This window comes from Tarenaya hassleriana, unplaced genomic scaffold (genome assembly GCF_000463585.1).
Source record: "Tarenaya hassleriana unplaced genomic scaffold, ASM46358v1 Cleome1, whole genome shotgun sequence".
Taxonomy (NCBI): Eukaryota; Viridiplantae; Streptophyta; class Magnoliopsida; order Brassicales; family Cleomaceae; genus Tarenaya; species Tarenaya hassleriana.
The window spans coordinates 3802690-3828605 of NW_010960187.1; the positions used below are offsets into that span (position 1 = coordinate 3802690).

Sequence of the window (25916 nt, forward strand, 5' to 3'; positions counted from 1 at the left end):
GCAATCTCCTTATCCAATTTCCAAACCCTCGCCCGTCTTAATTATTTGTCCTCGAACCACAGAGATATCTAAATGTTTTCATGATCATGTGTAACATTATTTCCCCCCCATGATTAATCTTCTGATTGGTTTTGTGATACGTGTTCAACCCATGCCAAATATTCCAAGGAAAACAAATATTATATAATATATATATAATATAGAATATGTTAATGTACACGTGTTTGTTTTCCCCAACATCATTTGATTTATTCGGGTAAAAGACAATTACTTCTTATCCGTGGTCAATAGCTTGGGGCATTTGTTAAACCATCTCAAGATTTAACAAAACTTTTGAGGTAGACTCTGTGCATACGGCTACGAAACGAGAACGATCGAATAATAAAATATAGCCAAAAGAATTTGCTGGTTCGTATAATCTATACATATATAACAAACGAGATATATATTATCGTATAAAATGACAGTCGGTAACCTTTATCTACGAAGGAACCCCTGTTTCTTTATTGGTCGGAAAAGGTTTCAAGCCTCTGTATTTTTTTTTTGACTGGAAATTAAAAGAAGAAAAAGTAAATGTGAACGCGTATATAAAAAATAAAAATTGCAAACATCAGTGAAAGATCTGCTTCGATCGAGTTCAGAGAGGGATCGAGTGTCAGAGCCAATAACAATAATATTCGTTGCGTCATCCTTAAATTACGTGTCAGAGATCGACGGACAGATAGAATTTTAACACACACACACATATATATATATATATATATATATATATATATTGATTGTAAAAGTCTGATATATAAATTGATCCTAAAAGTCCGGTATCATCATCCAGCGTCACGTAATCTTTCAACCGAAAGTAAAAAATATCGTATATGATATTTTTTACTACTTACTAGTGGTTGCAACTCTTATATATCTACATACATACATGTATCCAAAACATACACATCTACGTATATATGTATATTGATTAGACGATGGAGCATGCGTTGGGATTATCGTCGCTGAAGAGGGAGACGAGATTCTCGTGCGGGGGAGCGTCGGGGGGAGGCATGGCCGCCTCCACTCTCCTCACGAATCCGGCCGGAGCTTTCTTGTCGTACGCTCCCGCCACGTACGGATACGCCACCAGATTGTACGGAACGTACGGCCACATCTCCGCCTTCTTCCCAGTCCTCTGCACCCTCTTCAACACTTTCTTCCCATCCACGTACCCACTTACTGTCACTTTGCTCATCTTTCTGTTCACCTCCACCGATTTCACCCCTGTTTTATACACATATATATCCCGATTTAATTTGAGATATATTACCTATTCGATATGTATACATGTATATGTGTGTGTATATGTAGGTATATATACACCAGACCAACCTTTCATGGAGGAAACGGCGTTTTTCACTTTGCGTTCGCAGCCATCGCAGTCCATCTTCACCTTTATGTTCACCGTCTGTTCGCATGCAGGAGATTAATTAAGCACATATACATCAAACATTACTCGGAACAAAATTTAGATAAAAAATAATAGTTATATGCGAAAGGATATATCGGTACCTGCATGACTTTACGCTTCCTCCTTTTTCTGGAAACGCTGAAATAGTCAGAGAGATAATCAGAGAGAGAATCTAGGGCTCCCATTTTCTCCGCTAGCTCCGTATGATATTTTTGATATGGCTATATACCTATATATATATATATAGCCATGGATAGGGAGGTGGAAAAACAATAATATGAATTATGGATGTCTTAACTCGCAAGTTGTTGTCTAATTAAGGTTATACCAAAAGCAATAATATAATTGATTTATTTGGACCGATTTAAAATATTAAAGTGGCGTTGTCCCTCTAACAGTAATGATGCACTTCTCCAAAATATCACGCGGTGGACAACGAGGCGTTTTAGGACTACGGTCTATGGTGACCTCTTTCCACTCGATCGGGCCCTCTTTCTCTCGTATAATACGTTTGTTATTACTATTTATATTATCGCAATCAATAAAACTATATATACGTATGTTTTATATACGAATATGTGATGCGAAAAGGGTAAAATTTAGGAGCTGGAGACAGGCTGTGTTTTCTTCCGGCAAAGTGCCCATAAAGCCATCTTTTCTGGTTGGTTCGACCCAACAAGCAATTGACCGATTCTCTTATGCACAGAGATGCATGTAAAATCTTAATGGGATTATACGCACATATATATATATATATTTCGGAAGCCGGCATCTCCAAGCCATAAAACTATATATTATACTTCAAATATATGGTTATGGTTATGTTACATTAAAAAAAATAGTGGGTACATTCGATCTCTCTTATTGTCACGGACTGCCGTTTCCGCTGCCCGTCACCAATATCCCATGCGCTTGTTTAATGCGTCGGTGAAAAAATATCATATGTGATTATTTCTCATACGTACATATGTCATTTCTTATTGCGATTTAGAATTATCATTAAAAGGGTTGTTAAAATTTATAATATATATTATTTGTTTTGTGCTATGGTCAGTCAGCATACGTCTGTGCATCAACACAGCTGAGATGCAACCTGTATAATTATCACATTTAAAGATTTCCGTATTATAATTCTTACGGCAACAAAAAAAAAAACTCCATGAAAACGATTACCAACCACTAAATATACCTTGCAAATCTATCTTATTAATAATAATAATAATATTATTATTATTATTATTATTATTCCCCATAAGACATGATCATTCTTTGATTTGGGAAATCATTTTAGCTCTAAACACAGACCAGGTGGCCTCAATTATTATATATTATTATAAAAATATAAGAAATAAATAGTGATAAGGAAGGAAAAGGGAGAGAGAGAGAAAGGAACGCAAGACGAGCAGTGAACAATCTGATTCAAGAAACAGAGAAGACTAGAGAGAAGGGTGGGGGCCCACAGACATCAATCAGCTACAATTGGAATTAAAATCCCGTCCACGTCAGCATTATCTAATGTTTGCTATTTATTATATAGTGTGTCGATATATTTTCGTATTGTCATTTATGTTGGTTCAGTCTTAGTCATCTCGGATCACAGTATCTCATTCTTGTAACCTTTACTAATTTTTAGAAATGAAAAAAAAATAAGTCTGATCCGCATAATTATTATTAGGGATAATCGCATAAAAATACCCGAACTTTTACAAAAATCTCATATAAATACCTAAACTATAAAAATGTCATATAAATACCTGAACTTTTCATAATTCCGACATAAATATCCAGACTTTTAATTTTTTTTCCAAATCAAACATCCGTCCGTTAACAGCATCAATTTCAATCCAAAAAAGTAATAAGTCAGAAAAAAAAATGATGAGTCAGCATTAAATATTTTATATGCTGATGACTCAGTATTAAACATCCAAATATTTTATATGCACTTAGTATTTATTTTTTAAATTATTATAAAAATCTATACATTTTAAATAAAAAGTATATTAAAATACATTTAAAAAGATTTAAATTTAAAACTATAAAAATTAAAATTAAAATTTTAATATAAATATAAAACTTAAAAAGATTTAAATTTTGATTTTTTATAATATTTATAAAATTTTTAAATATTACAAAGAAATGAATTGATATAGATATTTAATTTAAATATGAAAATATTTATATAAATTTTATATCTAAAAATATTTACAATTAGTAAAATGTATTTAATTTTAAATACCCGTTTATAAATTAATTAATCTTTATCCAATTATAAATTATGTATTTTTGAATTTTGTTGAAAGTTTATGTGATTTAATTTTTGTTAAAATCATTTCTATTTTTATTCCAATTTAAATTTAGTTTAATTTAAAAATAAAATTTGATCTTTCTTAAATAATAAATTAAAATACAATAATATTTTATTGAAATTAATTATTTTCAATTTTATATATCCAAAAAATTATTTAACGCTATTATTTAATGTCTACAATAAAAACAAATCATTACTTAATGGATAAACTTTCAACAAAATACATAATTTATAATTGTAAAAAATTAATTAATTTATAAAAGGGTATTTAATATTAAATACATTTTACTAATTGTAAATATTTTTAGATATAGAATCTATATAAATATTTTCATATCTAAATTTAATATCTATATCAATTTATTTCTTTGTAATATTTAAATTTTTTATAAATATTATAAAAAAATTAAAATTAAATTTTTTTAAGTTTTATATTTATATTAAGATTTAAATTTAAACTTTTTTATAGTTTTAAATTTAAATATTTTTAAATGTATTTTAATATATTTTTTTATTTAAAATGTATAGATTTTTATAACAATTTAAAAAATAAATACTAAGTGTATATAAAATATTTGGATGTTTAATGCTGAGTCATCAGCATATAAAATATTTAATGCTAACTCATCCATTTTTCTGCTGACTCATTATTTTTTTGGATTGAAATTGACGCTGTTAACGGACGGATGTTTGATTTGGAAAAAAAATTAAAAGTCTGAGTATTTATGTGGGAGTTGTGAAAAGTTCAGGTATTTATATGACAATTATATAGTTTTGATATTTATGTGGGATTTTTGTAAAAGTTCGGATATTTTTATGCGATTACCCCTTATTATTATAAACTTGTATATTATTGTAAAAGGTGTCTGACAAAAAATGGAGATATTGTCGGGGGCTGTGACTTGATGACCGTATTTCATAACACAACACCCATGTTATTATTATTATTTTTTTAAATTCATGTTTAGTATTTCTCTATTTAAAATTATAAAACCTTAGTTTTTAACAGTCAAGTTGTCAACCAATCGGGCTCTGTCTTTACTGTATTATTTAGTGATCGATTTTTTCTTTCTCGTATTTTTTTTTTTTGGTTTTGGAAATTTTATTTCGAATGTTTAAAAAAAAACATTTTTCGATATAGCGAAACATAAGGAGCTATTGATGAATATTAAATTCATTTCCATGATCAAGGGAATATAAGCGTTGATCATGGATATCTTGTGCAAGTCCACATCCCCCGATTATAAAAAAAATTGTCTTTATAAATTCATTGATAGTGGAAATCCGTGACACTAGGTGCACCAATAGACATCAAAAGCGGCGGTGCATATTATTTTATAAATAGGTTAAAATCTCCTTGAAAAGTTATTTCAAAAAGGGAAAAACTTTCCAAAAACTTTCTCATTATCTCGACATGTTAATAATTATTAATTTCCTCATGAACCATGTACGTCTTATGACTCATGGTATATATGCGAGTATTTATCTTGAACCGTGAGACAACATTCACGTGAAAATGAAATATTACAGCGAGATATAGTAGGAACTAATATCCACGAATAGCCTATTGCCACGTGTACATTATTGTGGTTTTAAATTATAATTTTTTGAGCAACAAGTTAATTATTAACAACGGGTTTCGGCAGATTAGGTTGGAGTTTTGGTAAACGTCCCTTTTACCCCTCCGCTTTATATTTACGATTTGGTGGTGCAAGAACTTATTACGACGACGAATTATTAATAATTTAATAGTAACCAAACACGATACGATAGCTAAATAAATATAAAATAAAGCCTCGTCCTATATAAGTAAATTATTCTGTTTATGATTTTTTAAAAACTTTATAAACCAAGGCCTTCAACGTTCTGCATGCATTTCCTGCATGCATAACACAATTCTGCATTACGTAATCACATCAGCAATTCAAACTGTTAACGATCGAATGATTCCTAAAGTCAATGATTTGATTTATCGATTAAATATATTAGACAATCTAAGTTTATAAATGATGCACGTGGAAGAAATAATTACAAAAAATATCATTTAGAATTTATTAAAAATGAAAAATAGTATTTTATTATTTTTAGAATAAAGAATTTACTTTTTTTAAAATAAAAAAAAACTTTTGATTTTTCTTATAAATTATAAAAAATAACTCTAATATTGATTAAAATATTATAAAAATGGGTTTAAACTAATTACAAAATCTCAATTAGGATATCCAATGTCTAGAAACACGATATCGTATTTATGAAAATTTTGGATATAGATTCGGAAACCGTAGACTTTTTTTAAAAACAAAATATTTAGCCCTAAATCAGAGTTAAAAATACCTAGCCGTTTTTGTCATTTCTTTAGTCAAAACATTGGAAATCTAACACACACGTTAAGGTATATCCACCATTTTCTATTTCCAAAACCCACTTGGTGAAGAATTCTTTTCTTAGATCCATCTGTTTATCACATTTCCAGGTTCGTTTTCTTCCTTGCTTCTGGATCAAGATTAGCATTGGAACCATTCCAAGAACCAATATTTTATTACAAAAAGTTGTCGCAGAAGACAGAGATTCGAAACAGAGTTTGTAAGGAGAAAGCGATCACTTTCTTACCCCTGCATGTGAAGCCATGCAATGTGCTCAAACTATACCCAATATACATACAAAGACATTAATTACTCATACATACATACATACATACGCCATCTCCTTCTGATTATTCGTTAGTTTCTTCTTCAAAAAACCAATGCATCATTTCCGTTTTCGCCTCCCTTCTTTCTTATCCTCCGATCCTCCCTCTCGTCGTCCTCCTCGTCCTCCTTTCCGCCCTGCAGGCGTTGCTCGGCCATCCCCTAAGGCTTCTTCGTCGGCTGAAAGGAGTGAAAGTTCATGGGCGGGAGCTTCCACGAGCCAGCATGTTTCTACGTCGAGGAGATCGAGAGTCGAATCCCGAACAAAGAACGAAAACGCTGGAGAGAACGGTAAAAGCACAGACGAAGGTCAAGGGCAACAGAAGAAGAAACTTGTGATCCAAGCAAGGAAAGCTGTTCATGAGGGTAGAGAAGATGCCACTGAGAGCAGAATCATAAGGCCTGTTTCCGCGGCAATGGAGCACGTAACGGCGATAGATCATACGGAGACGAAAACGCAGAAAGCCGAGAGATCGGATAACGATCCGAAATCAACAAACTTACCAATCCATGCAAGTGGAGAGGGCTCTTCCTCCATGAGCAGAAAGATCAAACAAGACATCAAAGACGGTATCAGCAAGCTAGCTTACCCTGGTAACGACGAGAAAGCCGTGACAGTGGTGACTTTATCAGGCGAAAACAAAGGAGCAACGATGCAGATAGCTTCAGACATGGCTAAATCAGACAGTGCAGTCCACATTCGCCGCGGATACAGAAGCAATCCAGACGAAAGCCCTTACACGACCTCAACAGATGACGAACAAGGACGGAAACACCCAAAAGAACAAGAAGAAGAAGAATCTCTTGTTAAGGCATATGTCAACTGCAACGCACAGAGCATCAACAACTCGATCGTGTTCCAAAGCTCTGTTGCAGAAAATGACCCAGGAGCTCATGTGAACTTACGAATCGACGAAGCTAAGAAGGCAAGTGGGTCGCCGGAGAAGAAGCCGACACCTCCGCCGCCGCCGCAACCGGAGAAGAAGCCGGTGAATGAGCCGAGGGTGAGGAGAAGATGTCTGAGAGGGCTTTTGGCCGAATCGACCGAGTCGGAGACAGAGAATCCTCTGAAGCCTCGGCGGCATGGTTGCAGATTCAGGTGCAAAGGCAAAGACAATGGCTCTGAGATTTTCTGAAGAATCTGAGACGATGATTTGTGTACGTACTAATAATTTCATTTTGTGATTTAAATTGTGATTTAATGTAATATTGAATTTATGCTGTGATATTAAAAAACTGTTCACGACTTTTCATATGAGCACTAAGCAATGACATCACAATCATGTTAGTTTCCTTTTTCAATCAAAATATTTATACGATATCTTCAAATATCAGAATTTATAATATCGAGTATAATAATAAAAATAGATCAATGTTTTCTAAAATTTGTATTATTTTTTAAAAGCCAAAAAACGTTATCGCAACATCTCCGGATGGAATCAAATCTAATATACAAATATTCTCTCTTTTTCCATTGGGCCTACAAATAAACCAATCAGGACAAGATTATCGGGCTTTTGTCTTATTGAGCCCAATTCAGCCCATGTTGTGGGGTACCATTTTTGTCAATGATATTTTTTTGCGCTTCTCAACGCGAGCGATTGCGAATATAACATTTATATATTTATAATTTCTCAATAATTTCTGAAACAGAACGATTCTTTTGATATAAAAAAACACTAACTAAAAGATAGACAGACACCTTTGCAAGGAATCAGCAGACAGCAATGGCGGCTACGGCTACTTCAGCGGCGACATTGTGTGATACAACACCGCCTCAACCTGTAAAACACTAAACAAACGCATTGGGCGGCGCTTGCTCCGGAATCTGCCCACGAAAATACGCAAAGAAGAACGACGAAAACGAGAATACGTGTATCAGTTTCGGACTAAAGGAAATGTGATGGATATCGGGGGGAAAGTTTCGTCAAGTTTTTGAGCATTTTACCTCTCCAGGGTTCCATTTCGGTTTTAGCCAGATGCTGTTGTCACCTGAAGCAGCTTCTCCTTGTTGGTTCATTCTGAATAGATTCCGCAAAAGATTATACATTAATGTGAAAGAAAGCTGAATTAGAAGAAGCAAAGCCTTATCGTTTCTATGATCCATCTTACTTTCTTTATCGTCCGTTCACATTCTGAGAGTGCTGAAAACGTAAAAGGGGAGCTTACCCGGAAGAGTTCTTCATCGTGTCTGCCTCGGGAGAAGCGTTAGGGATGCTGAAGTTGAGTGATGTCTGGTTCTGGGACATGTTGAAAGAGGGAGTTCCGGTTACTGAAGCAGAGAATGGACTGCTTTGGGGAGTGCTGGGAGTTATGAAGGCCGCTGGATTCGATGCGAAAGGGCTTCCGGGCGTTGGATTGTTGAGCTGGAAACCCGAAGGACCTGTTTCAATTTTTGTTTTACAAAAAAAAGTTACTGAAGCTTGCAGGAATGAGCAAGATGTGTATCGGTTTAGAGTGAGCCGTTAAATTTCAACAATATTTACCTGAGGGAACAGATTGTGGAGGGTTCATATTGAAAGGATCTGAAGGCTGATTAAAGCTAGCAAAGGAACTCGGAGGCGGCCCGGGCGAACTCTGTGGAGGAAAAGCTGGCCTGAGAAAAATTTAGAACCGAAAATAAACCGTCAAAGCGAAATGATGATTGCCTAGAACTAAAATCGAGTAATATAGGGTTAACTATGAGGTATGAGGATCAGAATACCTCGAGAACCGAGGGGGAATACTGAAAGTCCAGAAGAGTTAATACCTGATCCCAGAGCTGGTACCATGGAATCCACTCTGTTGAGCAAAGCCCGGAAACGCTGAAGGGGCATTGATCTGACCAGTTGGTGGGAACATACTTGGAGAGGTTGCAAAACCCGTGTTTTGACTGGGAATACCGGTGCTTCCATGGCCTCTGTATGGACTCCGGAGAAAATTCTCAAACTCGGCTAACTTGGAATTAACCATATTCCTCTCCCTCTCGACCTTTAACGCATCATCAAGTCAACAAAGAAAAAGAATTGCCTGTGTAAGTTTAAAGAGTGAAATGGATTGGAAGATTATCTCACAATTAACTGCAGACTCGATCCACGTTTAGCTTCATCGTACGATGTTGCCCGCAGCTCTTCATAGCTGGTATCACCGACAACATCACAAGGCAAACTAGAAAAAAAAGAGGAAGATACCGGGATTAGAAACATAAGGATGGCCAACTAAACGAGATATATCAACAGGTTTGTTAGGGAGAAAGGTAATACCATCTCCAGTGGCTGTAACATGTGAGCTTCCACAAGGGCTTCTCGTTCTTAAAATCTTCGTCAATTATCCGCTTACAAGCAGCAGGATCTGTACATCTTTAACCATAAACAAGACACAAAGGTGAAAATTTTCTAAACACAGAAGCTAGATGGATGAATGATAACAAGGGTAAGCAAACATAAAAAAACATACTTATGATCCGCCTGCTGTGGCTTATCGCCAGTCTGGTGTGAAGAAGCACCACCCCCGGGTATAGGAGAAAACCGTGACCATGTGTTGGACTGAAATACAAAAAAAACATCATGCGACAATTAGTTCCCTTGAATCCCTTCAAGAATAAGCATATCATGAGAACAATCAACTGATGTATTTCTGAGGCCAAAACCAACAAAAGAAGCCATATGGGGAGCGAAAACGAACCTTTAATTGATTCGGTTTGTTAGATCCCGCATGCTGAGAGCCGCCCTGGACACCAAATCCAAAAGGGTTGGGCTTTTGTTGCTGTTGCTGAGCTCCGGTTTGAGAACCGAACCCAAAGGGATTTGTCTTCGGTTGTTGTTGTTGTTGTTGTTGTTGTTGTGGGCTAGAATGAAGAAATTTACACCTTGCCCCATATTGACAACTGCAAAGAACCACAACACCAAACCAAGAATGCAGAAAATAAGATTCAAATCTTTGTGCCCACACACACACACACAGAGTCACAGAGTTCAATTACGAACAAAATTCCTCCGCGAATTTAGAACATTCCACAGCAAAATCTACGATTTGTCAATATAAATTACATAAATATCACATCGATTGTGCAAGATTTCTTAAAGATTCGTACTTAACCCGAGATTTACAACAACAATCTAAATTTCTGCAGTAGAAATAGATTAAAAGCTCTGTAGAATGATACAACGTAATCGATTTGAGTATCAAAGAAGAAAGCAAGCAAAAAGAAGACGAGCAATAAAGTACCTCCCGCGCTGAAAGTTTCTGCACAGTTCCCTCCTCATATTCGCAACTCAAATCTCTACGCGCCTACATATATATATATATATATAGATGATTATGTATGTATGAATTGCTTTATTTTTCTCGGAAAATTCCTCAGAGAAAGAAAACATTTTTGTCGAAGCCCGACCGACTCTGAAGAAATGCAGCAAAACAAGGTTTCTGAGTAAATGACATATTTACCCTCATTAAGTGAGCCCTCGGCCCAAATTTCTTTTTGTACTTTCACCATTCGGCCCAAAGTTCAAATCAATTTCTTTTAGGGTATAAAAGTAAATTTGCTAACCCTTCGTTCGAATTCCCCCGACGGCTGGCGGCTTCCGAAGCCTCTGAGCGAGTGAGAGTCTTTCAAGGTGGGGACGAGTCGGTTTGGGCCGTGGGCTTTGGCCCAATTTCATGAGGGGAGGTGTGATTAGGGTTTATATATATAAGAATTAAATGTTTTTAAGGTATTTATGGAAAAAAAAGAGCTATGCACACCGAATTAGAAATTTTCAACCAAATCGTATGCATCTTAGAGCCTTACCATTGGAACATTACAGATAATTATTCAAAATTAAAATTATCTTAGGATATTTTATTTTCCAAATAAGCAAGATTATCAACCCTTTCTAACGAGTGACACAATTATGTTTCCATATCTTGGCCTCCTCTCATAGAAGTAATCGCCAACGATCTCTCCGTACCTCCGAAACAATTCGTCCATCACGTTTTCCCCGAAATGAGATTCCAGCATCGATTCAACCACGGCTCGGATCGTGTTGGCTACCCGTAGTCCCCTAGAAATCGCTTCGGATTTGGATTTAACGTCATAACTCTTTTCGCCGAGACAACCTTCCCAATCGATCTCCACTGTCTCGAGGCGATCTACCCCAAAAGAACCCTCTGCCTCTATCGCCACTGTCACCTCTCCGGAGCACGGAGCGTAGTAAGGAGCGTTGAAAGTATCGATCTTTTCCTCTTCGATGATACCCTGCCATCATGATCACATTGATTATGTGACATTGGAAAATGTTTTACGAGTATGTATGTATGTATATTGCTTTATTAGAATGTTGTTTTTTTTTTAACCTCTTTGGCCATATCCATGAGGGCTTGAGCTAGGAGTTCCCATTGATAGCCGCTCTCTTCGGTGGTCGGATCAGAAGAGTTTCTCCCGATGAACGATAACACCATCCGACCTCCCGGGACTAACTCTTCCGAACGCGATCGAAGAAATTCCGAGAAATCCTTGTGGAATTGAAAAGCGTAGGCCTTCAATACACTTTGGGGGCTCGTCTTTGATATGTAAATCTTCCCTTTATTTGTTACAGTCGCTATACCATTTTCGTTCTCTAGATCGATTGGAACCTGCAATTAATATAACAATGCAGACTAAACGAATTAATATATATATATTTATCGTATTTATATTATGATGATGTTGGCGTCTTGTATGATGATCATCTCTTTAAACACAGTGTGATTTTCTAGAGAGAGGAAATATGATATCTAATGAATTTTTAATGGGGTGATTTTTAGCTTTTTATACTGAAAAATAAATTAATTTACACTTATGGAAGCTCGAAATCCATATTCGTCAGAAAAAAAAATCCAAACCAAAAAGCCGCCAAACAAATGGGATCCAGAAATGAAATAAACGTCGAGATGGGGCTGCAAATATTGGACCGACAATTTCGATCCTTTTAGGGTTAAAGCATGCACCCGTGACAACAGCTAGACGCGTCTGTGAATGAGCATATTGAAAATGTTTCGTCTTGTTATCTGAAAAAAATGCGCACGCAGAGTACCAAACATTATTGACTTTGCCATAAATATTATGCGTTATGCTAACGCGAAATATGAACCGCAACCTGGGACGAGAGAGATTCTGTCGGACGCTTTTTGTTGGCTGAACAATAGATAAGTCGAATGTGGTAATTGTCACGGTATTTTTTTGTGTAAAAAATATATAAAATTTTCGAAAATAATCCCCCAACCACTTATACCAAGCGGATCAAATAAATCTGACAATTAAATCAAATTCCTTTCCCGAGTAAAGATATATCGCTTTAACATGTGGCCCAGATGGAATATTTATCAGCCACCGGAATTAATTGTCGTAAGATATTGAAATTAAAATTTTTTGAAAGTTATAGATTAGCGTAGAACCAATAATTTTCGATATCCATGTAATAAAACAAAAACGACATCATATTCATTTTTTTTGCTCTAAGTCGGCCATTTCAACGTTCACCGATGTTGCCCTAAAAATCCTGATCAGACCAAATTCCATAATATCTATAGAGATATATTTATACAAGAGTGTTGGGGTTAAATATGGTAAATTAACATCTACCAACGCTGTAAAAGGGAAAATTAACAGCATCCAAATCAATTATTACTTGTATAATAAATAGAAAGTGAAATTTCACCTGAGATAACCAATGAAGACTGGACGAAGAGTGGACGAAGTGGAGGCTTCGACGAGGGAACAATCGGCCGTAGAAGGAACCAGCGACGGCGGAGACGAAACACTGTCTGAAACCGGAACCCTTTTCCCTCTCGAGCTTGTCGTGAAACTCCGACAACGATGCGAAAATGTAGTTGAAGTCATTGGTGGGAAGATCGTTGAGGGCGACGCTGAGTTCGGGGATCGGACGATTGGCATCGCGACACGTGGCGTGGATGGCGTCGATGATGTTCCACGCCGATAGAAGGCAGTTCGGACCGGAGGAGCAGCCTAGGTCGGCTATTCCCATGCTCTCCATGACAGTGTTGTTCATCAGCTTTATCAAGGCCTCTTCCGTTATTGATTTCGCAATTGAGATTATGTTGCTCTGCAATGCATATTGAAGATTTATAAACCAGTACTGTATTATATCAGTATATATATGTAGTATATGCATAATTGTATATATACATATGTAAGCTTTGATGGAAGGAAGAAGAGATCATTAATTACCTGAACGGTTGAGTTCTTGGCATAACTTGTTTCACCATTTCCTCGGTTCATATGGAGAACTTGCATCACTTCCATGGCTTCTCTCTCTCTCTCTCTATATATATATATATATCTGTGTATGTGTGTGTGTGTGTGTGTGAAGATGAGAAAGTGTTGGCGGGTCAATATATAGTCGAGGGGAAACGAAGAGAGAGAGAGCATCAAACACAAATATGTGGATGTGGCCAAAGCTATCATCCTTAGATGGATAGTTTTGCTGTCCTTTCGTCACGTTTGAATTATAATGTCCTTTCTTTTACACTTAACCTCACATTATTAATAATGTAGATAAGATGGATATTATTTTCACATCGAGTTCATGGCTTCAATTCTACAAGTGTGGCGAGAACATGGCTTCAATTCCACCTGTGGCGAGAACGAGATACACAATTAATTACTTGACTAAATACTGACTTCGGATTCAAGAGGATTAAATAGGCCGAAGACGAAACTACTGATTATAAAAAAAAGATGGGATATTATTCTGAATCCGGTTTAGTTAGGTTAGAGCAGGACCAGACCGGTTTCTATCTATTTGGTTGATCTTTTGGCAAATTTCTAACACACAATGTAATTAGACATCAAATTACTTTTATCCAACAAGACCAAAATTACGATAATATATTTCATATTCATAAGGCTGAGTTTATAGGTCTGACATTTGAGAAATGTATCATATAGGATGGGATAAATAAAGTGAACAAATTGAAAACCAACATACAACAATCAAAATACGAAATCTTAGAGGTAAAAGCAAAAGGTTAAATTTATAAAACTTAAAATTAACGTCTGATATTTTTATTATATTATAAACATGATATAGTAATTTTTCGATACCATATATATATATATATATATATTTATATATAAAAGATTGAGACAGAGACGGCCAATTTTGGACCTACAACCTGTGATCATGAGACGTCAACAATTATACTATTTTTAAATGCTAAACTAATAAAATATTATTTAGCCGCCGAATCCACTTTTATAGTTGTATCAATGTTTCGATGCATATTATGTAAATGATCGAATCCGAAGAATATTAATTAAAATCCTACTCAAATATTCGAGATTTGATTTGAGTTGTAAAAAAAATAATATAATTTTAAATGACAATTATGGAACTGTTGATCATAATTCACAGTAAACTTATACAGTTCAGAAATGTAATTTTTTTTTAATCTCTCACCATCACAATTATTTCAAATCTTTAAGCGTTATATTATAACAATATCGATTTAATTAGTTTATCAATGTTTATATTTTTTTGTCATATCATTTTTTATTGTTTCGCTGTCTTTTAGATACCTCTATATAAATTCTATCTGTATAAAAAAAAATAACCGAACCAAAAATTAATTATCCATCCTTATCTTAAAAAAAAAGAAGAAGGAAAAGAAACATGAAATTCACATTGCACTAAACTATGTATGAGATTGACCATACATGAGAATACTCTTAAAGTCTTTTCAGATATAAATATATAATGGTCCCATCATTAGACAAAGTATTTCCACACGATGGAAATACATTTTGGAATAATCTATTTCAAACATTTTTATTTTATAAAAAAAAAAACATTTTTTTAAATGATGGGTGTGAAAAGATATGTATATTTTTAAACATTCTATATATGTGAGCTTAATGCAAAATGTTCATAATTAATAAACTTATACGTTTAATTTCTAAATACAATAAAAAGGTTACTTAAAAAAACAAATTACTAGCGAGGGGAAGACGAAAACTCTACGTTATTTATTTCTACTATAGAAATAAACACACGCACTGAATAGTATATGTTTGTGGTTCGCATAATATGCCTCGTAAAAATTGTTAATCAGGTACAACTAATTGCGTAGAAATAAAATTAATTTTGAAAATTCTAGCATCTATATATCTTTAATTATAATTAAAACCACGTGCTTGATTGGTTCCTTACGTGTCTATTTTGAAACCTTAAATGTCTCCATCATCAAATATTAGTGGAAGGCACACTGTGTAACATTTGTTAATCAGGTACAACTAATCACGTATAATAAAAATTAATTTTGAAAAACCTAACATTTATATACCTTTATAATTAAAACCACGTGCTTGGTTCCTAGTCACGTGCGGCTATATGCTTAATTTTTATCGCGTCTATTTTGAAACCTTCAATGTCTCCATCACCAAATGTTAGTCGAGGCTACTATATATATCGCACTCTTACAAAAATAATTATTTCAATTTCTATAAAATGCAATATTATTCCTGTATTAAAGTAACGTTTTTATAAACACAATGTAAATACATTTTTGAATAATCTATTTTACACATTTTCGAAAATGACGGGTACGAAGTATGCGTAAAATTTTACACATTTTCTAATTAATACGAAAGCTTAATGCAAAATGCTTATAATTAATTAATAAACCTACAAGCCTTCTAAATACAGCAACGATTAGGGTTATTTAACAAAGTCAATTTCATTGAATAAAACAAATGACTAGTGAGGGGGAGATGAAAACTCTACATAATTTATTTCTATTGTTTCTTCTACAGAAATAAATTCACGCATTTAATACAATTTCGTATGCTTTTGCGATTTAAATTTGGACAGACCTTTTAGTGCACATCGTACACAAGGGTCACCTTCACAAGCTTTAGTTAGTTCACACGATGAGCATATGTTGTTTGTAATTATTCGTTCTCTTAGAGATAAAGGCCGGCATAATGTCCTACACACAAAAAAAAAAATAGTGAAAAATCTAAAAAAAACTCGAAAAAGTTCGATTTTCAAAATTAATTTTTTATTTTTGGAGGCAGTTCACGACGGACTCTAATTTTTTAATCACATTTTCAATATAATCTATCTTGATTCAGAGTTAGTAAAATGTGATCGTTTTTTCTATATTTTTATATCTTTATCTTCATTTAGTCTAAACCCTAAATTCTAAATCCTATTTATCGAGTTCTTGAATCTTGTATGATTTGATATCTTCGTATTCATATTTTTCATATCCCTGCTTCAACAGCTATTTTTTTTTTTATTAATTTAGACTAATTAACCACACAAAGTCACTGAAATGTCGTCTTTATAATTTATTCATTTAATTGGCTATTTTTTTTTTCCTATGTATTCACGGATGGATGTTCTATTCGTACAAAAATAGTTCACGTTTGGGACTTCTCAAGCGGCAAAAGCTTTCACGTGAGTAATCTTTTGCGCATTCTTACTCTGACCCCTTTGGTTTTTTTCATTTGGCAATTTTTTGTTTAAATATTTTTCAGTTTTTATTAATAATATATATGTTTAGTTTAAAAAATCATGATTGCAGACTTTTATTTTTCGATTTTGAATCATGATTTCAGTTTAGATTTTTTCATTGGCCTAATTTTCGCAGTCTATTTGAAAGGTATATGTGAAAGTCTTTTCATTTTCTCTCACAACATTTTTTCTTCCAACAATGTGGACCGTTTTTGGTCCCTATTTTTTTATTCACCGTTAAACTCCAAATTACGTTTTATTTATAATGACATTTCTATTTATAGTCTCTTGAAGTGACGCGGAATTATTCTGAAACTAATTTCAACCAATGAGAATTTCGCATATTTTAAATACGTGCGGAATCTGGAAGCCACGCATATCAAGGAACGAATGTCTCTCTCGCCACTGCACAAAATAAATAACGTAAAAAATATTTAATTTACAATGCGAAAGAATGGAAATATGCCAAAATGATGGAAGAAGAAGACGCATACATCCATATACATAACATACACACATGTATATATATATATATATATGTAATTTTTTATTTATTATTATTAAGTTATTATTTTTATTATATTCTATAAAAAAAAGGTGTCAACGAAGGATAAAGGACTAAAAAACAGATGCAATTATTGGACATTGGTAGGGGTCAATTACGTTGACGGCACAGAGAATCGGAGACGTTCGTTACTCTTATTTATCACTTACATAAATAAATATAAATAAATATAAATAAATAAATAAAAACGCAAAACATGTTGTTCATGTGATTCATTATTTTATTTTATTGGCCCATACTTGCAATAATAACGTTGGATTTTTGCTTTTTTGCCAACACAAAAATCCAACTAAATAACCTCTTAGTTTGATCATGCCATGCAATAACTAGGATGGATTTTATAAGAATTTATTTTATTTTTTATTATAAGGATGCATTTTTAAACTATTTATTTATATTTGAATATCTAGTTTTGTTTTGACTGATTAAATATGAAACCAAATAGTAATCTATTAGAACAAAATAGAAAGGAAAATTAATAAAAAAAAACTTAAAAAAAACTATTCCAATTTCCAACTATCGTAATAGTATACAATTTTTCCATTTTTCTAAAATTGCAATTAAAATATCACAAGTTTAGTTCGTTTTCGATTTTTTTACAAAACAAAATTAAAAAAGAAAAAGAACAGAAAAAGACAGAGATTTACCAGTTTAGAGCAAACCAAGTTTCGTACCCTAAGTCGAAAGATATAGTTTGAACTTTGAATAGTTGAGATTTTACATTTTGCTTTAATCATTTATTAATTAATAATATAGAATTAAGCATAAGAAACGTGTTTAATCATAGATTAACAAGTAATATTATATTTACACACACACAACATAGAATCATCGTCACTTAGACAACAACGAGTGTAGAAGGAGAGAAGCAATTTCGTGTTTCTTCCGCGCTTTGTTCAGAGCACCCGACAACGGCTTCTTCCGTTATGTACAAAATAGTACTTGCTGTCTTGAACCTAATCAAAGCCAAAAAAACACAAACGTTGAAATGTGTCCAAACCGTGAAATCTTGCATTGGGAAAACGGTTTCATTTCGTCCGAAAAATCGAAACGAGAGCCCCTCGGTTTCGTACCTTTCACGTATATTTCCTCAAGTTTCGTTTCGCCCGGAACTGTCCAAGCTTGTCTCTCCACTCGGCTGCAAATTCAAGGTGTCAAGAAAGATACTGATCTCAGAGCAAAAAGGCAAGAACACCCAGTAACTTGTTCATACAAAAGCTGATGATGCAATAGGCAAATGCTTTCTCTGTTTATTACATCAGTGAAATGTATACAAAACCCTAGGTTAAACACTGAATATAATTGCAGTAATACCCTTGTGATATAATAGCCAGTGTCAATATGAGAACCAGATTCACTGACTTCAACTGCTAGGAAGTGGCGTTGTCAAACCAGGAAAAATTCCTAATGAGGATGGACCGAAGCTGTTAAGTATATGCCCGACAAATGAATTCTATCGTTTAGCGAAAGGGGGTATTATTTCATCAGGGGAATGACCCGGAAAAAATGCATCTGAAACGAGATTTGAGTGGGTTGATGGTACTAAGAGCTTACCAGCTTCATCGTACCGCTCTTGATCAACAGCTTGCATCATGTTACTCAAAAGATTAAACTCTTTTGTATCAAGACAGGGCTGCGAGCTAGGACTGCACATGAACGAACAATGACAAGTTACAATATTCACTTCTTTCATCAAACAAGCATATCTAAAAAGATCGATTTCAAGCTTCAGTCAGAGAATTACCGGTCTAATTCAGTAAATAATAACCCATCTGAAGCAGGTGTGTGTGTAAATAGCTTTCTCGACTTAATTACCCTCATCCCATCACCGTATGCTAGGTACTTGTTGACTTGGATAGGTACCTACGAAGTAGGAGATACTATGATCGCCCACCCGATGATATTTTTAGTAAGAAAGAACCGTATGATCCATAAGCATACCTTGCATCTCACGGCTATATTAATCGCATCTGAAGGCCGAAGGTCAAAGCTGATGCAATCAGATGCATTACCCACCTGAAACATTATTACCGGAAACCGTAAACTGGATAGTTAAGTTTTACAAAAAATTTTCCAAACCAAATGGAGCATGAAAATGGCTGTAGTAGGGAGCAGTTACATGCCTTTGAAAGGTATAACTGAGCAAAGTATGCCTCGTGAACTCTTTTGGTGATTCTTACAAGTCTCACCTGCAGAAGAGTTTGACAATTTTTCATGAATAATATCTTGCAGAACGGAAGCTTCGAGAGAGAGAGAGAGAGAGAGAGAATACAGAAAATGGGACAGAAACAGAAAGAAACTAAAAGGCATACTTCGTAACCCATCTTGTCAACCATCTCCTTCACCACTTGATACATAGTGGGTCTTGCCTGCAATCAGCAGCCAAAAATGCACGAACTCTCCCTTCGTCACTTTTACAGATGCAAAAAAAAAAGTGGAGAATACAGAGTGAGGAATGAAATCATACGATTTGGACATTCGTCAATGCTGCCATAAGCAATACACTTGGCATCTCCACTGCAATTACATTCATGAGAAGGAACTCAGCACAAAGGAATAATGTTGCTCAGGTATTATACCAGATGGGTATGGATACAAGGACACATACAAACGATAATCGGAAGGAGAAGACCGGTTCCATCTTCCATTTTCAAAACGATTGCAGGGTGTGGAGCATAATCTGGTAGATGATCTCCTTGAGGATTGTTATGGACACAACGCAGGTACCTTCCATCCCTCATCTTCACCAGGAAACCATCTGCTCCACTCCGTACCTCAACTACACATAAAACCCACATAATACATCATTCCGAGCAGTAGATAATTATCAAGCGAGCAAGTTTATTAACCAACTTACCGGCTTCCACCACACTGGAGTTAACATAGTCCTCATCATTCTCGTTGAAATTCTCAGCAGTGCTCCCGGTACCGTCGGAATGTGAACTGAAAACACATTGTATACTCTTGCACCTAAACCTTAGATGAACCGAAGCAGCCTGAATCTTGATACTCTTTGGAGGACTACCCAAGAAACGGCTTCTAGGTGGCCTAGCCTTCGAGCCATTGTAGCTGACAAGTGAAACCAATTGCCCTATTAACCAACTTACCGGCTTCCACCACACTGGAGTTAACATAGTCCTCATCATTCTCGTTGAAATTCTCAGCAGTGCTCCCGGTACCGTCGGAATGTGAACTGAAAACACATTGTATACTCTTGCACCTAAACCTTAGATGAACCGAAGCAGCCTGAATCTTGATACTCTTTGGAGGACTACCCAAGAAACGGCTTCTAGGTGGCCTAGCTTGGGAGCCATTGTAGCTGACAAGTGAACCCAATTGCCGGGGACGAACTGCAGGGAAAACGACCGGTGCCTGAAGTGACCTCATCTTCTTTCCTTCAATGCACAAGTAAAACTTTAGTTCGCGTTGACAACGAAACATCTCGGAAACTTCGGTTTAAGTACACATTATATGCTCGAATCTGTTGTATTGTTCCAACAAAATCATAAGTTTCGGTTTCAGAAACCTTGTAGTATCCAACATTACCACACCCTTGATTCCAAAATTCTATTTTCCGGAGTGCAGTTTTAGATCAGAGCTATACCCACGTATATATATATATATATATATATATAATATAAGAATACACGCATATATGAAAGCGCATAAACATGCTGAAATTCAGCTACTACGATATGATCATGAAAAATCACTGATCCATAACAAGCATAACTAAAACCCCAAAACCACTCCCACAGAGCCAAAAAATCAAAGGATCGACAGACTTTTCAATCAAACGAGTAAATTTACCAAGAACTCAGAAATCTATTCAGCCTGATGATGATAAAAGAAACAGAGCTGATTTTACCTACGATTTCGCGAGAAAAGACACTGATTTTCCCGGAAAAATCAGATTCGGGGAGCGACAGATCAGACGATACGAATTGGGTTATGGCAACCAGTGGAATCTGAGAAAGCAAACTTGACCAGATTCGATCAACGAAGTTCCTAAGAACGTAACGAGAGAGAGAATCAAAGAGAAGGCCAAGGCAGAAGAAGAGGATAATGAGATCCTTCACTTGACGGATCGACGGCGAGAGAGAATCTCTGTCGCTTTATCGGCCGATGTTTATCAATTGTCGATTTTACCCTTTTCCATTTTAGTTGTATTTAGTAGTACCATTTATTCTGATTTAATATTTTCTCACTTTACTCTAATTTATTAAAATATATAATAGCTATAACCTAACACTAAATATAACAATGTTTATTAAATCCTAAACCCTAAACCTAATATACCATCCAACATATTTGAAAATTTTGAATCTCGATAATTATCGCATTATTTGAAATTAAGTACCTTGAGTATCATATGACAAGATATTAATATAATATTTTTATGATTATTATTTATTTACGAAAATGAGTAAATGAAGGGTTAGTATTTTTTTTAATAATTTAAAATGAGAAAAGAAAAAAAAACAAATCACATTTTTCGGAAATAAGACTCTAAATTTATCCAAAAGGGTGAAAGTGGGAACTGTAGCGGGACTCACATTATCGGACCGACACGTCATCAGTAGCCGGTGACCAAAATACAATACTCAGTAGGGCGTTCCACGTGTCACTAAGTTCACACGATGATGATGATGATGGATGAGGCGGAAGAAATGTACTGCAATGAACATTCCAAAACTCTTGTATTTTTTTTTCTTTTTTTGAGCAACAATTTATTAAATAATAATTTCTGTGGACAAAATTAATTGGAATGATTTAATTATAAAACATCATCAACAGTAAACTATAAAAAAATTAAGACATGTCTACATCATTCTGCTAATGTTCATACGTTTTAAATATAATTAATTCACAAAAGAGTGACCCACTTAATGAAATATCCAATGTTTTATTCAAGAAGGGAAAATGACATTCACCAAGTGGAGTTTCTGATTGCTCACAAAATATCTAAAAAAATATTCCTATATATTCGAAATTGAATTTTTGTAAATCGCTTTAGGAGCATTCCTTTGTTATCCAATTCCTCGAGCCCCTAATAAATATCTTAAAGATATTTCCAATTTTACTTATGTGTTCCAAAGATTATTGATAATAGTTATGAAGGGTGACTATTTAAAAAAATATATTTTAATTAATTTTTATATAGGGTTAAATTTATTGATAAAAATTATTGTTAAAAAATCAGCTTTTATTGTTTTTTTCAATATGTATTTGATTTTTATTCAATTTTTAAAAATTGTAACTATTTATTTTTATATTAAATTCTGTTCAAATATAGAATTATTCTACGTGGTTGCAACAATTTGGATGAACAATAAAAGAATTTCTATTCGAACTAATACAATGTAACAAAAGTCGTGTTTGGATTGAATAATCGATTGTTTCTTCAGCTTTAAAAAAATATTCTGATTCAAATTCGTGTTGGTTTAAATTATAAAAGAAAAGAAATTAGAATTAAAAATCGAATTAGATCCGTTACCCAAAAAAACAAAATCGAATTAGATTCGATTATATAAACACGTTTTTCCATATCTCCATTGAAGTGCCAACCGGGAGGAACCAAATTCATTTGTTAGGCCCATTTGTAGCCCATGGATTTGGGCCTTTTCAAAGACAAGCCCAATATGCTAATTACCCGATTAGCTCAATCGGGCCTCAATTTATCCCGAATCCATCAAAAACTTGGATGTCGAGAGATTCGATTTCGATTCATTTTTTAAATTATTCTTATTTTAATAAAACAATTATTTCCGAATTTGATTAATTTAGCTTATTAACGAACCTAAAATTGTCAGTTCTCCATCCAGAGTTATATGCTTTGAAAAATTACTTCTGCAGCTCAGATTCAGTAGACGAGAGTTTCTAGGGTTTGCATGCCTTTGAAAAACCCTAAAATATATGTAATAGAATTATGTAATTATCTTTATATTTTTTTGTATACACAAATTCAAAAAGCCATGCTATTATACATGAGGACACGTATATACGCGCAAATACGAGTGCATGGTTGAATATATATATATATATATATATATATATATATATTCACACGTTGTTTTAATATGTGAGATTTGGTTGATTATGTATGTCGGGATAGTGACTGGAACTTGTTCTCTCTCCCCTTTCTGTTCCTTCTCCTTTTTGGTCGTTTTCTGGTCACGGTTTAAAGAGAAGCACTAGAGCATTCAGATGCTTTTTACATTTTTTTTATTAAAATAAAATCGAATATATTTTATTCATTTATTGAAGGAAATGCATGTGTAATGTAATTTATATAGTCGAGTAAAATACAATTAGTATATACTGGATGCCAAGCAAAGCACATGGTTTCTACTTTTAAATTTGTCTGCGGGGTACTTATATGTATCATGCTGAATAAAATTTATGTAATACTGCAAACTTGTTAGACTGAAATAAGAATAATAAAGATGCAGGCTAATTATGTATGATTTTATAATTATATATGGTCCTAATTAATTTGTAACGAATCATATTCTTAGCAAGTCTCGTACCGGGATATGCTTAAGGGTGATGCTTCGTGCTTCGTGCTTGCCAATGGCTCCATTATACCATTTAGCACCATCACTCTATTGATTTATTTGATCACGTGAGAATATACGACAGAAAACAAATGGGTTAAAATGTTTATTTAGTGAATTCAAAATCAAGATTTATAGTCAATAATTGGGTTTTTTGAAAAAACAAAATTACGAAATATTTGAATGCCATACGATTGAGAATTTGTACATATGATTTTGTGTGTGTGTTTTTTAAACCTAAGTTAGGTCACATTTTTTGCCTTCGGACCGAAGGCAAATTCCGTGACCGTACAAAGGAATGTGTAGACAAAAACATTGGACCCACAAGCTTTGTATTTACGTAATTCTATATTATTTTTTTCTCCATCAATTCTCCACCTCTCCTTTAAGAAATAATAAATAGTGTTACTTATGTTGTATGATTCTTATGTCTTTTTTTTTTGTATTACGTTTAGCACAAAAAAAAAATTGTTACATGTCTTTTTTTATGAGATGTAAAATTATATCACCAAAAACTTATTTCAAAATTCATATACAAATCAAATTTATACTGTTTTATCTAAAAGAATCGATTCTCGGATGTATATTAGAATATGATTAAGATAAGTAATAGAAATACCGATATAAAGCCAACTTAAATTGTGATAATTAAATATGATTGATCTAGAAGTATATATGTGAAAAAAAAACACATGCTAAACATTATAGGCAACGTGAAAGATTGAGAAAATGTTGTAATCAATTAGCCAATATACAAAAAAATTTAAATATACTGAATTAAACATTTTTGAAAATGATGAAATTGACCTTAAATGACTGTAATCTATCGAAAATTGACCCTCATGACGGATCATCAATCAACCCGTATAATTTTCCTCCTCCAATGATTAAAATTCGATCGCTTCAATGATTACGACCAAAATATCCGTAACTAATTACACGGAATAAATTTATAACACATGATTTACGATCAATCTAGTTTCAAATCCACGCGACCAATTTCTTGATGTTAACACTCGAGAAAAACTGAGGGGTTATTTTGCAAATATTAAGAATATCGGGCAGAAAAAGAAAAGGAAGAAAAGAGGACAGACCAACAAACAAAGGCTCCGATCATGTAAATTTTGATGGAGACACGACACAACGAACTTTAGGCGGTGATTTTCCATTTAGCACATTAGTTTTATTTGGTTCAAAACCAACCCAATTAAAGGTTTATTACCACTTTGAAAGAACTGAAGATTCCCAAACACACATCAACGTTTTCTGTGTTACATCTAATTTAGGCCTCCGTGCTGTTTTAATCAATCGTTACCAAATAGATTTGGACTTTTTTTTTAATGACGATTTAGCACCAATTTGTCAAAATGAATTTGTTTTATTTAACTGAAAAATGGAATATGGTTCGAGGATATTTTCATGTAGACCATAGGAACTATATATATATATTCATTTTTTAATGTAAAGTTGATTCATATAAATTTGACTACTCACCAAAGTGCCCATCTTAAATAAATAAAAAAATTGGTAGAACATCTTTTGGCTTTTTGTTTTCCATATTGGTCAATTGCAAATTTCACTTTGGAAAAGTTTTCTTACAAAAATCTCACACAAAACAAAAAATGACATAATTTCATAGCTCGTACTAGTATTAATAGTATCTGATGAAACGTTATATTCAGTGGCGGATCCAGAAATTTTTTGTACAATCGTGGACAATAGTATGTAAGGTTTGGAAAGCATGCAAGGCTTGGAAACCATATGAAGATATGAAGAGGGAGAAAGAATTAGATGAAGAGTGAAAGGAAAGAGGCAAAGCCAAAACCTAAGAAGATACGAGAGGACATGTGAATGCGTGGAGATGTTAGGCA

At 34.0% G+C, this 25916-nt stretch overlaps 5 protein-coding genes and 1 long non-coding RNA gene across 8 annotated transcripts; 1 reads left to right on the top strand and 5 right to left on the bottom strand.

The window, feature by feature from the left end:
* Positions 1 to 775: 775 nt before the first annotated feature.
* LOC104809207 (heavy metal-associated isoprenylated plant protein 20) lies at positions 776 to 1667 on the bottom strand. The gene is made up of 3 exons (XM_010535105.1): positions 1555 to 1667; positions 1375 to 1450; positions 776 to 1266 (listed from the first exon to the last, which is right to left on the bottom strand). Exons 1-3 carry the CDS (start codon positions 1636 to 1638, stop codon positions 971 to 973), a joined length of 456 nt encoding a protein of 151 aa, XP_010533407.1. The 5' UTR covers positions 1639 to 1667; the 3' UTR covers positions 776 to 970.
* A 4655-nt stretch (positions 1668 to 6322) lies between these two features.
* LOC104809215 lies at positions 6323 to 7659 on the top strand. Its single transcript, XM_010535117.1, has one exon. It carries the CDS (start codon positions 6505 to 6507, stop codon positions 7582 to 7584), a length of 1080 nt encoding a protein of 359 aa, XP_010533419.1. The 5' UTR covers positions 6323 to 6504; the 3' UTR covers positions 7585 to 7659.
* A 388-nt stretch (positions 7660 to 8047) lies between these two features.
* Positions 8048 to 10803, bottom strand: LOC104809224 (zinc finger CCCH domain-containing protein 16). Its single transcript, XM_010535130.1, has 10 exons — positions 10655 to 10803; positions 10112 to 10313; positions 9884 to 9972; positions 9691 to 9786; positions 9502 to 9595; positions 9198 to 9418; positions 8935 to 9044; positions 8618 to 8831; positions 8397 to 8469; positions 8048 to 8276 (listed from the first exon to the last, which is right to left on the bottom strand). The coding sequence occupies exons 1-10, from the start codon at positions 10690 to 10692 to the stop codon at positions 8241 to 8243; spliced, it is 1173 nt and encodes a 390-aa protein (XP_010533432.1). The 5' UTR covers positions 10693 to 10803; the 3' UTR covers positions 8048 to 8240.
* Positions 10804 to 11208: 405 nt separating this feature from the next.
* On the bottom strand, positions 11209 to 13743 carry LOC104809232 (jasmonate O-methyltransferase-like). Its single transcript, XM_010535137.2, has 4 exons — positions 13635 to 13743; positions 13105 to 13509; positions 11762 to 12040; positions 11209 to 11663 (listed from the first exon to the last, which is right to left on the bottom strand). The coding sequence occupies exons 1-4, from the start codon at positions 13707 to 13709 to the stop codon at positions 11292 to 11294; spliced, it is 1131 nt and encodes a 376-aa protein (XP_010533439.1). The 5' UTR covers positions 13710 to 13743; the 3' UTR covers positions 11209 to 11291.
* A 4503-nt stretch (positions 13744 to 18246) lies between these two features.
* On the bottom strand, positions 18247 to 21609 carry LOC104809241 (bifunctional nuclease 1-like). 3 transcript variants are annotated; one of them, XM_010535160.1, is made up of 11 exons: positions 21361 to 21609; positions 20596 to 20883; positions 20097 to 20267; positions 19956 to 20005; positions 19801 to 19857; positions 19612 to 19677; positions 19430 to 19504; positions 19233 to 19351; positions 19043 to 19134; positions 18562 to 18626; positions 18247 to 18444 (listed from the first exon to the last, which is right to left on the bottom strand). In XM_010535160.1, exons 2-10 carry the CDS (start codon positions 20873 to 20875, stop codon positions 18565 to 18567), a joined length of 972 nt encoding a protein of 323 aa, XP_010533462.1. In that variant the 5' UTR covers positions 20876 to 20883; positions 21361 to 21609; the 3' UTR covers positions 18247 to 18444; positions 18562 to 18564. The 3 variants fall into 3 exon arrangements, with proteins under 3 accessions (XP_010533462.1, XP_010533452.1, XP_019059051.1); XM_010535150.1 differs by having other exon boundaries at positions 21357 to 21605; XM_019203506.1 differs by lacking the exon at positions 21361 to 21609 and adding an exon at positions 20346 to 20579 and having other exon boundaries at positions 20821 to 20875.
* Positions 21610 to 23405: 1796 nt separating this feature from the next.
* On the bottom strand, positions 23406 to 24155 carry LOC104809252. The gene is made up of 2 exons (XR_771120.1): positions 24019 to 24155; positions 23406 to 23658 (listed from the first exon to the last, which is right to left on the bottom strand). It is a non-coding gene; the product is annotated as an uncharacterized LOC104809252 (long non-coding RNA).
* Between the last annotated feature and the right edge of the window lie 1761 nt (positions 24156 to 25916).

What these genes read in the sequence shown, in the direction of transcription:
- LOC104809224 (XM_010535130.1), bottom strand. Translation starts at nt 10,692, where the DNA reads ATGAGGAGGGAACTGTGCAGAAACTTTCAGCGCGGGAG. An exon ending in ACAAACCGAATCAATTAAAG is followed by an intron (nt 9,973 to 10,111) that starts GTTCGTTTTCGC and finishes TTTGTATTTCAG; the next exon opens with TCCAACACATGGTCACGGTT. An exon ending in TGTTACAGCCACTGGAGATG is followed by an intron (nt 9,596 to 9,690) that starts GTATTACCTTTC and finishes TTTTTTTTCTAG; the next exon opens with TTTGCCTTGTGATGTTGTCG.
- LOC104809215 (XM_010535117.1), top strand. Translation starts at nt 6,505, where the DNA reads ATGCATCATTTCCGTTTTCGCCTCCCTTCTTTCTTATCCTCCGATCCT.
- LOC104809232 (XM_010535137.2), bottom strand. Translation starts at nt 13,709, where the DNA reads ATGGAAGTGATGCAAGTTCTCCATATGAACCGAGGAAATGGTGAAACA. An exon ending in CCAAGAACTCAACCGTTCAG is followed by an intron (nt 13,510 to 13,634) that starts GTAATTAATGAT and finishes TATGCATTGCAG; the next exon opens with AGCAACATAATCTCAATTGC. An exon ending in TCATGGATATGGCCAAAGAG is followed by an intron (nt 11,664 to 11,761) that starts GTTAAAAAAAAA and finishes TCATGATGGCAG; the next exon opens with GGTATCATCGAAGAGGAAAA.
- LOC104809207 (XM_010535105.1), bottom strand. Translation starts at nt 1,638, where the DNA reads ATGGGAGCCCTAGATTCTCTCTCTGATTATCTCTCTGACTATTTCAGC. An exon ending in GGAAGCGTAAAGTCATGCAG is followed by an intron (nt 1,451 to 1,554) that starts GTACCGATATAT and finishes GCATGCGAACAG; the next exon opens with ACGGTGAACATAAAGGTGAA. An exon ending in CGCCGTTTCCTCCATGAAAG is followed by an intron (nt 1,267 to 1,374) that starts GTTGGTCTGGTG and finishes TGTATAAAACAG; the next exon opens with GGGTGAAATCGGTGGAGGTG.
- LOC104809241 (XM_019203506.1), bottom strand. Translation starts at nt 20,875, where the DNA reads ATGAGGTCACTTCAGGCACCGGTCGTTTTCCCTGCAGTTCGTCCCCGG. An exon ending in CATTGACGAATGTCCAAATC is followed by an intron (nt 19,858 to 19,955) that starts GTATGATTTCAT and finishes TGCTGATTGCAG; the next exon opens with GCAAGACCCACTATGTATCA. An exon ending in TTATTTACTGAATTAGACCG is followed by an intron (nt 19,135 to 19,232) that starts GTAATTCTCTGA and finishes GTTCATGTGCAG; the next exon opens with TCCTAGCTCGCAGCCCTGTC.